General features: G+C 40.1%; 2 protein-coding genes across 2 annotated transcripts in view; both read left to right on the top strand.

The window, feature by feature from the left end:
• LIPA (lipase A, lysosomal acid type) overlaps nucleotides 1-1016 on the top strand; it is a 126543-nt gene extending 125527 nt beyond the window's left edge. The window contains exon 13 of the transcript XR_014898196.1: nucleotides 928-1016. The gene's annotated coding sequence lies outside the window, so the exon portion shown is untranslated. The remainder of the gene's footprint in view (nucleotides 1-927) is intronic.
• Nucleotides 940-11881, top strand: ACTA2 (actin alpha 2, smooth muscle). Its single transcript, XM_085324719.1, has 9 exons — nucleotides 940-1029; nucleotides 3668-3839; nucleotides 5553-5681; nucleotides 7227-7337; nucleotides 7825-7909; nucleotides 8003-8164; nucleotides 8423-8614; nucleotides 9514-9695; nucleotides 10453-11881. The coding sequence occupies exons 2-9, from the start codon at nucleotides 3711-3713 to the stop codon at nucleotides 10594-10596; spliced, it is 1134 nt and encodes a 377-aa protein (XP_085180845.1). The 5' UTR covers nucleotides 940-1029; nucleotides 3668-3710; the 3' UTR covers nucleotides 10597-11881.
• The last annotated feature ends 161 nt before the right edge of the window (nucleotides 11882-12042 follow it).

Raw genomic sequence — 12042 nt, 5'->3', positions numbered from 1 at the left:
CCTAGTGATAATACATTGTTGACCATGAAAAAGCTCCTCCACTAGAGCCTGTCTAGAGAACAGCTGGTTACAGCTGTAAAAATCCGGTCCCGCTCCGAAAATAGCTTGTACAGTGAGAACCTTTGCTTTATTTGCTAAAAATATGTTCAGTTGCAAAGCTAGCTGAAGGTTATAAAATTCAGCAAGTTTATCAAGGATATATTTGAGATGTCAATTTAGAGCTCTCCAGATTTGTGGCGTCAGCGGAGTTACACTAGGATGAAGTTGGCCCACAGTTACTAGCATTTGGAAACAAACTTGACAGAGAGAGAAGATTGATTCTAACCCACCACAACCCAAAGGGGATTATAACAATCTTTTAAAAAAAAATTTTCTCAACCTGCGAAGACTTCACTCTATCCCTACACAAGAGCAGGTAGTCTCTGTTACGCCTAAGCCTTTGGGCAATATTTAGCATACAAATTGAAACATCAAGCTTTTAAATAGAATTCATAGCAAAATTCAGCAGCGGTTTAGGTTAGTAGAAATATTTTCATTGTCTTTGTCACAATCTTTAATGAAAGTCAAGTGTTTTGTTAAAAACACCTTCCCTATTATAAATGACTGTTCTTCCAATTTTTCTACTCTCTTGATTTTTACTGTGGAGGCTTAGACCTCTTGTTTGAACACATGCTCTTTCTGCCTGAGGGTGACTAGCATGGGCACATTCTGTCTCAGTGCATTTTAGCAGTTCTCCATAAGTTTTAAAGTGTTTATCTTACACAGCTGAAAGTCTCCTCCTGTTTCATGAGCTCTGCACTGGAATGCAGTGGAAGAGACCCAGGGCCTGTGGCCACCCAGATTAGAGGTTTTTGTAATAAGGTCCCTATATGGTTTTGTTAGAAACTTCAGCTCTGTCTCTGTCTGTCTCTGCTCCTTGTTTGGGAGGCTCGTGGGAGGAGAAGAGCTGAAGGGGCTATATAACCTCCAAGCTTTCGGATACACAGTGCACCATCCCAGAGCAGCTGTCCCCAGCCCAGCGCTGTCAGGGTAAGTGGGACTGAACCAACAGCAGCTGACAGATTTCTGGAGGACTTCTATTAAATGCGGTCAAGTGGAAGCTATTCAGGAGGATGTGCTGTTGTGCTGTACTTTGCTTATGCATTTCTTACTAGAGATGAATTGATTTTGAATTGAATTGCTTGTAATATCTATACTTTATTGACTTTATTTTCATAGCCCTTTTGAAAGGGAAATAAAGTTCTACCTTACGATTTTGCTGATTCCACTGACACTCAAGCAATAGTATAAAGACTGTGTAATGCCACCACTGGAATTACGGTTGTGTTTGTGTTCAAATTAACCCGAGTGACCCTGGGGTATTAGTTTTGGACAGAATGAGATTCTGCATGGAGTGGATTTGCCTGCTGTCTAGTAGGGTTTTTTAGCAGGTTTGCTTCAATACTATTAACTCAGTGTAAGGTGATGTGTTTTAAGAAAGTGTTTGGAGAATGTGACTGTAAAAGAGCTGAAAAGCATGCAAAATAGCAGTATCTAATATGATATAATGAGGATGCCTGTGTATTTCTCCTTGTCTTTGTGTGTGTGAAACCACTGTCCTGCAAAATGCCAAACACTTCTTTAAGGGACAGGTTGCACACAGTATTTCTTGTGAGGCTAGAGTTCTTTCAACAGGTTGCTGTGGAGTTTGGTGAGGTGACTGGCTATCTTTAGATGGAAAACAGAAGTAAGAAGCTAAATGCTATATTAATTATTTGGGAGAGAAAATTACCTTTATTACACAATGCTGAGTGATGCTTGCTGCTGTAGGATGTTACTGTTGCATGCTGCAGCAATCCTGAACTGTAACTCACTGGTTGGCAGGAGAGTCTGTCTGAAATCATTCAGCTTTGATTTCTTCAAGTTTTTGTGTTTTATTACTAAATATGGTTTTCATTAAGAGCTCACTAAGCTCAGAAATGTAGCCTTTCCTACCCCCTCTTCTTCCCTCCCTCAAGTGATTTTTGGCATTGCATTAGCTGCATTGGTTTGAGCAAACCCCCTGACCTCAAACCCTGTTCCAAAAACAGATGGTTGAAAAGCCTATTTCCTAATTAGGAAATGGTTTGTCTAAACCAGTCTGTTCATTCATGTTAGATAACAATTGTACTCCATTGAGTACAAAAACATTTGTTTAAACAGAAAGAACATGTTTTCTCAAGAGCTTTAAAAATGGAAAAACTGCAAACCTGTTCTCCATTTCTATTAAAAGCAATAAAATACCTGGAGCAGGTCAGGTCAGGATTTCCCTATCCATGTCTCCTGTGAGCTGTGCTCAGGCAGCCTGCAGAGGCTGTGCTGCAGCCGTGTCCCTAGGTCGTCTGGCTGTGGAGCGACGGAGTATCTCAAAAGGAGGATTTGGGAAAACTGTCCATGTTTCTTCCATCTGTTGTAGAGCCTAAACAGCGTTCTCCCGTTCCCTTTCTCATCAGCCAAAGCTCTCACTGACCCTGTCCCCCTCTTCACGCTGCACTTCCAGCATTCCTATGGCAGACGATTTTAGTGACTGTGTGTGGAATCAGCTGGATCTGTGGATCACGGCTGCCTCCTTTAGCTGTTAACACATTGCAGTTGCTGAACTGTGCATGCAAGCCAAGGCTCAGAACTAGTCAAGGGATTCCCCTACCACACTGTAAACTCTGGGCAGCTAGTTCTGAAGTCTTGCTATTCAATGATTGCTTCTATAACTGACTTTAATACAAACCTGTCGAAACATTTTTATTACCCATGCTATCTTTTGTTGCTTGAGGAGGAAAACAGTTTCTGTTTTACTGAGTCAGGGAGCCAACATAAATTGCTTTGTTATTTTACAAGTGCAATTTAGCTGTTTTGAAATGGTGATGGAGCATATGCTAAGGCCTATTTTTAAAACACATACTTCTCTGACTTGATTATAAAGACAGGATCTTTTTTCTGAATGGCTTAGAGGAAGGTTGGACACCCCCCCCCCCCTTTTTTTTGAATAGGAACATTTCTCCTCTTCTAAAAAGGGAAATGTAAATGTAATTGGCCAGCTTGACACAGTGGGTTAATATCTGTATCATTAAAATACCACTGGTATCTGACTAGTATTTAAGTGGTTTGTCTTGTGGAAGCTGAAGACTGAATGGTGAAGGTAAAGTGCTCTTACCTTTAAAGGCTTTCCACAGGGGCCAGAATTCCGTCCGGATGATAGAGAAGTGGGGAGTGTTGTGCTAAATCTGATATAAAGAAATCTTTGTTTTTGCAGCTGTCAGTCCAGCATTCTTTTATCTATTTCCCCTGCCCCAGCAGTGGATTTTTTGACCAAATTTAGATAGACATTTGCTATTTAGGTAACATTTTGCTAATGGTCTGTCTGTCCATGCAGCAAGACTGGAAGTCTCCTTTGGAGTCCCCTTGGATAAGCTCTTGTGCATACAGCTCTCCTGCCAACATGATCAAGAACTCTCACACTTTCCAAAGGAAGTTTCTTCCCTCCTGTGTCCTTCCAGCCTTGTTCTTACAAACCATGGTCATACCTCTACTTGGTAGTGCTGGTCCCTTTCATACAGCAGTCTCCGTCTTCGGGATCAGGAGTGGTTTTGGTACCTGAGTGTGTTTTGTTTTGTTTTTTCTCCCCCCCCCCCTTTTCCTGCTGTTTTCATAGGGCTGTTTCCTCTCAAGAGGACCCAAGGACATTGACATAGAAGATGTGCGAGGAAGAGGACAGCACTGCTCTTGTTTGTGACAATGGGTCAGGGCTCTGTAAAGCCGGCTTTGCTGGGGATGATGCTCCAAGAGCAGTTTTCCCTTCCATTGTGGGTCGACCCAGGCATCAGGTAATGAACTGGTTTGGTTATTCTGTATCGGGTTTCTAGAAGGCCTTGCTGCCCTGATCTCCATCCCAGATCCATCCTCTCCTGTGTCTGGGGCTAGCCCAGCCTGAGCAGCCTGTGTAACGCAGCATCTTCAGGCAAAAGGAGCCTAGCAGTGCACCCACCTGAATCCAACCATGTCTCTTCTTGACAGCAGAATCCTAAATTTTTTCATTCCCTTCTACATTGTCTTCTTCCTGCCCTTAATTTTAGGTCACCTGGATAATTTGTTGAGTAAAGCAAGTTTTTTTWAAAAAAAAAGAAAAAGAAAAAGAAAAAACTACAGAGAAGTATCTGGAAATTCTGACTGCTGAAAAAGTTGGTGATAAATGATGTGGAGAGAATAAGAAAGGAAGGAAACTTTTTTCAGTCAGCTTCCTGTTAAGGAATCGTAAATGAGCACCTGTCTAGGGTTGAAATTCTATGGTTTCAGAGTTTGCACTTGAGCCTGTGATATATTCCAGTCTGTTTCATCAGTTTGCAAAATACTGATGCATTAAATATAGAGATTTTTGAGCCAGATCATCATTAGCACGAACAAGAGCAGTTGGGTAGGCCACAAAAATTGAAATTGGCTGCTGAGTTTTAAGATCCACTAATTGCCTCAGTGCTGTGCAAGGACCTGGTGAAATGAAAACTGGTTTTAATATGGGTGGCACTTATATACATAGGAMGTACATTTTAAGCTCTTCAGGACAGGAGAAATATATGCCTTTCAGTATAGGACCTAAGGCTGGAGGTCTAACTGAGGCCTTGGGGCATTACCGTAATTAAAAAAGTATTCAAATACCCTTTTCTGCAGACAGTGTGAATGGTATTAATTGTTTAAAAATAAGCCACACAGTCATGATGGGGGAAAGAATACTGAAGACTTCTAGAAAATCTCTTTCCTGACAACAAATCACAGATGGCATTAGTCCCCTGATGAAAACATCGTCTCATCATAAATTGCAAATCCAGGTTGCCTGTTTTCAAGACAGGACAGTTTAGAGAAGGCAAAGTTTGGAGAATGTAATGACTAAATTTTGATAAGAGCATAATGCAATCAAAGCATCCTAATCTACATTTATTTTTTCCAGTATTTCTAACCTCAGTGTTGTAAGAGACTACAGCATATTCAAAGCAGTTTTTGACTTTTGGTCCATGGACCACTATGAGATCCATGAAAATACCTAAAATGAAGCCTATACCAGTAGATTTAAATTCCTTGTATCTCCAAAGGCAATATTTTAGTGTTAAAAATAAAACAAGACTTAAAAAATACTGAAATTCAAGCTTTGGGAAATGTAAAGTGTATTGCTCACTCTTGACCGTTAGATGGCACAATTTTGCTCTCCACTTTAACTCTGTGATACTTCAGCAGACAGTTCATCCCTAAATAATTACGATCATTAAGACAACCCTATTGTCTACATTATCTCGATGAATTCAACATTGTATTTGTGCTGCTTGCTTAAACGGTAGTAACATGAACTCCAGAGGTTTAAGTTAACTAAAAATTTAATTTTGGAAATTGAAGAACAATGAGTAATTCTGCAGTCATTAGCTTTCAGAAAGTATTTTGTAGCTGTCGTTGGCAGCTGGGGTTATCTGACAGTTAAYGTTATAAATACTTTGTTCTAACTACTTTGTTACACCTCTCCTTGAGAGACTAACTCCTGTTGTGTCATTTGATAGGGTGTGATGGTTGGCATGGGTCAGAAAGACAGCTACGTTGGCGATGAGGCTCAAAGCAAGAGAGGAATCCTGACCTTGAAATACCCCATAGAACATGGCATCATTACAAACTGGGATGACATGGAGAAGGTATTTCAGCATTGGAAAAATGATATGTATCACTGGTAGGCCTGCTTGAACCTAATGTTGACAGATTACTCAGTAAATTGGAGATCAAAGTGCCATGCTGTCAAGTATAATTTAGTCAGAAGCTTGTTAGCAACTGAAGCCAGATTAGCAAAGGTTAATCTGCATCTCAAACTCAAGTATCACTGGGTGTACATCAAAATAGTTAGGAGTTTTCTTCCTCCAGTCTGAGCTACACATCTGTGCTAACTATTGTAAAGCAAAAAATAACAATATCCTCAATTTACTAGTGAGGAAATAGAATTGAAGATTCAAATGTAATTTTGATATGAAAGGCACTCCTTGCAGATGTGTGTTTTCATGTTTGAAAGAGCAATACTAAGAGGAAATGAATCCATTTCAGAAACAGTATTTGGATGAAAGGCATCCAGAGCTGTGTGTCTTATGATAGGCTGTACTGTTGAAATAAATAAGATGGTATCGCTATTTAATGCTGTGCTGTGGAGCCAGAGCTATTCAGAGTGGTCATGACAGCACAATGCACTGCTGAAGAGTATGAAGCCACATAGGACTTACTGATTTTCATAGCATCATAGGTTTTATTAGGGAGGATAGCAAAATCTTGGAGACATAATCAGCAAACTACTCTGTAATCACCACCAGCTTGAAAACAAGCTTAATAAACCTGTTTTGGTATTTAGAAACTTTCTTATGGTTTACTTCTTACTGATGTGTTAACTTCCTCATTGCAGCCCACTTGGCCTCAGAATTTATGGCTGATAAGAATATGAGTTAGCTATGAGGAGGTGATGAACATTTGTTGACTTTTAGCTCCACAAAACACTTGCACTTTTTTTTTTTTTAATGACTTCTTGGGCTGAYCTCAACAAACCAAAAGAAGAAACTGTCTTCAAGAGACCTATTACCTATTGATTATCTACTGCAAGAGTCTCTGTATGTTCTAGAATACACATCTTTAAAGGGATGCTAGGAAACTATTTCACTTCCAGTCAGTATTGATATTGCTTCTTGAGAGTTTGTTTAAAAGATGGAAAGAAAAATGTGTTTGTACAGTTGGGTCCTAATGATATTGGCTCATGGAGTTCCTTTTTTGACTTGAAATGAGACAGTTCCCTTGATTTATGTAAATCAGCAGAAGACCAGGATGGAGCAAAAGAATCCAGACAGAACCAGGATCCACATTTTTGTATTGTATTTGAAGAGCAATGTAGAGTGAAATAGCCTTGCTGCAATCAGATCAGTCCTCCTCTGTTTCTTCTACTGTAGGGATAGCATATTTATTTTCATTAACCTGTGGGTCTTTTAAAAAGTAATCTGTTGCTAGCAGTAAAACTGGAGGACAGTGATTTTCTTTTTTCCAGTCACTTTGGTAATCTCTATGAAGGCATTAAGACCAGCTTCATGAGAAATGCCAGTAACATCTCTCTAGTAGACAGTCAGAGTGCTGGAGCACAGCTGCTGACTGGAAGTGATTTTGAGCTATTGGTGATGGTGTTTCTTTCCTTTGGCTTCTCCTGTTGTTCTCAGATTTGGCATCATTCTTTCTATAATGAGCTCCGTGTTGCACCTGAAGAACATCCAACTCTGCTGACGGAAGCACCATTGAATCCCAAAGCCAATCGAGAGAAAATGACCCAGGTAAGTTCATACTACAGAATAGTTCCAATTTTGTGAATTCACCAGGATGTGAACTTGTTCGTTACAGTTAGTCATGCCAACTTGACGGTGCAGTTGTCTGCATCACTGAGTTATAGACGGTGGGATACTGCATAGTGACCATCTGTCAAATCTGCACGCTCTTTTTGAATCAGTGTTGAATGTGAGAACTTGGTCTGTCCAAGCTGTTATCTTGATCCTTTTTAAGGCCCAGGCCTATTACAAAATTATCTTTAATGTGTGCATACATCTGTATTCATAAGTCATATTTCCAGGCCAGATGCAGAGGGATATCTTAAGGAATAAATATTTTTAGATTTAGATGTGTTTTTTCTTCCTTGCCATTATTAGTCTTTAAGAAATATGAAAAGCTTGTCTCTTCCCTGTCTTTCAGTGTATTGTTTCAACTAAACTACAAACACAATAGTAACTAATTTAAGTTAAAGTAACTATTTTAACTGCATTTCAGATCATGTTTGAGACTTTCAATGTACCGGCCATGTATGTAGCTATTCAAGCTGTTCTGTCCCTCTATGCTTCTGGACGTACCACAGGTAAGCTTCTGGGGAAGGTGCCACGGGCATTCTAAACAGATAAGCATGTTTCTGTGCCTCTGAGAATGAACAATTTGTGTTATCTTCTCAAAGGGATCGTGCTTGACTCTGGGGATGGTGTCACCCACAATGTGCCAATTTATGAAGGCTATGCCTTGCCGCACGCCATCATGCGTCTGGATCTGGCTGGCCGTGATCTGACAGACTACCTCATGAAAATCCTGACAGAACGTGGCTATTCCTTTGTGACCACTGGTAAGGACATAGTGCAAACGGAGGAGGAGAGTGATTTTAATGTGTAATGTTTCAAATGGCCTTAGAAGGAATAGCAGTGGTTCTACAGCTGCTTAGAAACACAAAGGAATCCAACAGGAAAGTTGTACTTGCCCTGCAAGTCTGCAGGAGAATTTCGTTAAAAAATGGGGAGGGTGCTAGGGAATGAAGGGGAACAGTCTGTATCAAAATGTCTGGTCCTCCCTGACTGCCATTCTAAAGACTGAATCCTCTCAACAGCGGAGCGTGAAATTGTCCGTGACATCAAGGAGAAGCTGTGTTACGTGGCTCTGGACTTTGAAAATGAGATGGCTACTGCTGCCTCATCTTCCTCTCTGGAAAAAAGCTATGAGCTTCCTGATGGTCAGGTGATCACTATTGGAAACGAACGCTTCCGCTGCCCAGAGACCCTCTTCCAGCCATCTTTCATTGGTAGGTTGAATGATTATTCAGTATTGGTAAACTGCCCATAAATATCAAATTCCTCATTTCTTTTGCTTCCTTCCATACCTAAGTATGTCCTAGGGCCCATTACAAAATATTTTAGAACAGCACTATTAATAYGGTGGGAGGAATTTCATGTCAAACGGTTAGACAAAATGCTTTCCCAAAACAAACCCTGAATGTGTATTCCTCACTTCTGGCTTTGGGCCCAAGCCATTTGTACATTATGTAGTCAGCTTCCCTGAGAGTGGCTGCAGAGCCACTTTCCTAAACAGTGTGAGGACTGTAGTTTGAATGTGCTTGTGGGGGTTGGGGAGCACTACTTTTATTGTTCCAAAAGACTGCTCAGAATCCTGAAGCTGTGGTGCTTTATGTTTGCAGAGCAAAGCCAACTTAATGCTACGCTAATCGACTGTTGAAGGCAGGCTTGCAATGAGGTCACACAGGAATCCAGTGTAGGTTCTGCCAATGGGCGGAATTTCAGCTCAGAAATAGATAAAGTAGTTGCATACTTAGAGGTATTAGGACGTATTTTGGCCGTTCTGTCTCTGAGCTGGCTCAATTAAAAAAAAAATAAAGAAAACGAATGATTCCAGAACCATATAAGGAATTCTTAGGCCATTTGAGGTTGTCTGCAAGAGCCTACTGGAAACTCGGCTATTCCACTACCCCAGCTTTCTTTTTATGGAGGAGTTATGTGTAAGTAAGGAGGGGGAGGTAGACTGTACCCCAGGGACAGCAAATAACTTAGGCAGTTGCAGAATGACTTTCCAGATTTCCACAGCAACTGAAGACAGGCATCTTTCAGAGGGACATTTCATGTTGGTGATTCTGTGTTAACAATTTTAAGTCTCTGTATGGAGTTGCTTCTGCTCTAACTTCCCCAGGCATGGAGTCTGCTGGCATTCATGAAACTACTTACAACAGCATCATGAAGTGCGACATAGATATCAGAAAGGATCTTTATGCCAACAATGTGCTGTCTGGAGGCACAACAATGTACCCAGGCATTGCTGACCGGATGCAGAAGGAAATAACTGCTCTTGCTCCCAGCACTATGAAGATCAAGGTACAGTGCAATTATTTGTAGACTATTTGAGTTGGCATGTACAAACTTGTCAAAAAAACCTAATTGCTTAACAAATTGCTTTGTTGATATTTTAAATTGTCAGTATATGTTCTGGCAAATAATCACCCTGAGCTTGTTGCTAGTAAAAGACAGGCTTCTCTCTTCACATTTCCTTATTCATGCTGAATTCTGCAAAACTGCCCTAACAAGGACTAAGGACAGTGTGGAATCAGAAGCRTAAATTTTCCTCTGGGGCTTCAGTAAGCTGCTTCAGCCCTTTAGGCTGAAGGATGGAGATGAGAGAGGAAATGCTGTTTTTGTCCTTGGCCTACAGCATCAGAAAAGAGAGAGCCTCTGACAAGCCAGTCTTCCTTCTGCTGCCCCAAATTCTCCTTCTTTGCTTTGCAAACATTTTACTGGCTATACTAACAAGTATTCCATAGACCGATTATTTTTCCAAGATCTAATGGCTATCATTACATGTTTTCAGACTAATAATCTCCCCTTTTCTAATTTCTGGTCATGAATATGCAAATATACTACTCTAGCTGGGTAGGCTGAGTCAGTCAGAGAAATCGAGAATTTAAGTCTCAGATTTAAATATAACCTTTCTAACTTTATTGCTTACTGCAATACAAGTACATATACATATAGTGTTCTCATTAGCATCAAATGAAACTATTTTAGTAATTTTTTTCAACAAATGTATTTTATTCACAGTTGAAGGTTGTATTTGATTTTTTTGTTTCTTAAACAGATTATTGCGCCTCCTGAACGTAAATACTCTGTCTGGATTGGAGGTTCTATCCTTGCCTCTCTGTCTACTTTCCAGCAGATGTGGATCAGCAAACAGGAATATGATGAAGCAGGCCCATCCATTGTTCATCGCAAATGCTTTTAAATTGCTTTATGTGTCTCTTTAGTGTATTACTGTGACTGTATTCAGGAAAATACATTCTTATAACTTCATTCCATAATCCTTCATCATAATGACACTGATTAATTGGATACTATGTATTTTTTTGGAATAAATTTTAAATATGCTACAAAATTGCTGCTCCTATTTTACAAGAGAGAGACTTGCTTTTGTGGAGACACCATTACAACTGGTTTAAAGCTCCATCTCGTGGCATGAATTTGTTACTACACTATACTGGGCTTAATAGAAAAAGTGGTATGTTTTGAATGACATGAATGTTAGAGAGCACTCTGCTGTCAGGCTGTACCTTGCCAGTGTCTAGCTTCCCTAAACATTCTTGTCTGAAAACAGGCCCAATCTCGATTCTTCCAAAGTTCTGGGCAGCATTAAAGGTGCAGAGCATCTGACTGATACCAAGATGAGCATGTGCACCCTGCTTGCACCTGGTCTATCCAGAAATAATTATCTGTGCACATCACTTCCTAATTCACAGCTTTCACAATGGGAAAGCCAATTCTTTTAGTTTAAGTAAGTGTGGCCTAGAGGTGTATGATGCATGCTATAGCAATTCAGCACTTCCTCTTTAAAGAAACTAAATCTGCTTCTTGAGGGGCATGACCAAGCTCTGCCATTAGACTGAACACATGACTGTTACTATTCCCTCAGGGTGAGTGCAAACCTATTATTTTTATGTTGTGATTTCTGGCAAGGCCTAGAGCATAAATAAGCTAGCTTAATATATTTTTTCTTTTGAACTGTTTTTTTGGATAATGTAAACAAAGCAGATAAAACGAATTTAGGCAATTTTCTTTTTCTGTGTTTTTTTTCCCCGATAGCATTTATTTTCTTAAATACATTGAAACTGATACTAAACTACAGATAGAAGCTGAAGCCTGTATTACTGTCTTAAAAGTATATGTAAATAAAGAATTCACTGAGAGGGGCCTGGAAAAATTCAAGTCTAAGGAAATTACTGCAATCTTTATTCATTAGAATTCAGGATCCAGGCTGTTGTTTATTTTTGGTGCAGTTTCCTCCATCCCAACAGTTTACCTCACTTACCTGTTCCTCCTTATCTTTCAGACTGTAAAGTTGTTGCAACAGCACCTCTTACTTACCCTGTCTGCCTAACTCCTGGGTTCCAGATCTTGTCCAACTTCTGAGGGTTAGTATATGTTCCAAACTTCTTCATAGTAACCTTATTCTTTCAAGAACAGATCATTTAGGTTCTCAGAGCACATGCTGAATAAACTGTTGTAAGAGAAAATTACTTTGTATGCTTCTTTCCTCTAACTCTAGAGAGATCTGGGGAGTCCCTTTCAGGAGCAGAACTTGATTTCAAGTAGGAGTTTCTGCTAGAGGGTTGCTGCAGAAGACACACTCCTCCAAGGGAGTCCGATGCATCTCTGTTATTCCAGGATGTGATTC

This window comes from Rhea americana, unplaced genomic scaffold (assembly GCF_003343005.1).
Source record: "Rhea americana isolate MKP2758 unplaced genomic scaffold, rheAme1 scaffold_93, whole genome shotgun sequence".
Classification (NCBI taxonomy): domain Eukaryota; kingdom Metazoa; phylum Chordata; class Aves; order Rheiformes; family Rheidae; genus Rhea; species Rhea americana.
The sequence above is the reverse complement of the archived record's forward strand: the minus strand, read 5'-3'. Positions and strand labels throughout refer to the sequence as shown.

Coding starts and splice junctions, on each gene's coding strand:
- ACTA2 (XM_085324719.1), top strand. CDS start 3,711: ATGTGCGAGGAAGAGGACAGCACTGCTCTTGTTTGTGACAATGGGTCA. Junction 8,165..8,422: donor CTATTCCTTTGTGACCACTG/GTAAGGACATAG, acceptor TCCTCTCAACAG/CGGAGCGTGAAATTGTCCGT. Junction 8,615..9,513: donor CTTCCAGCCATCTTTCATTG/GTAGGTTGAATG, acceptor TAACTTCCCCAG/GCATGGAGTCTGCTGGCATT.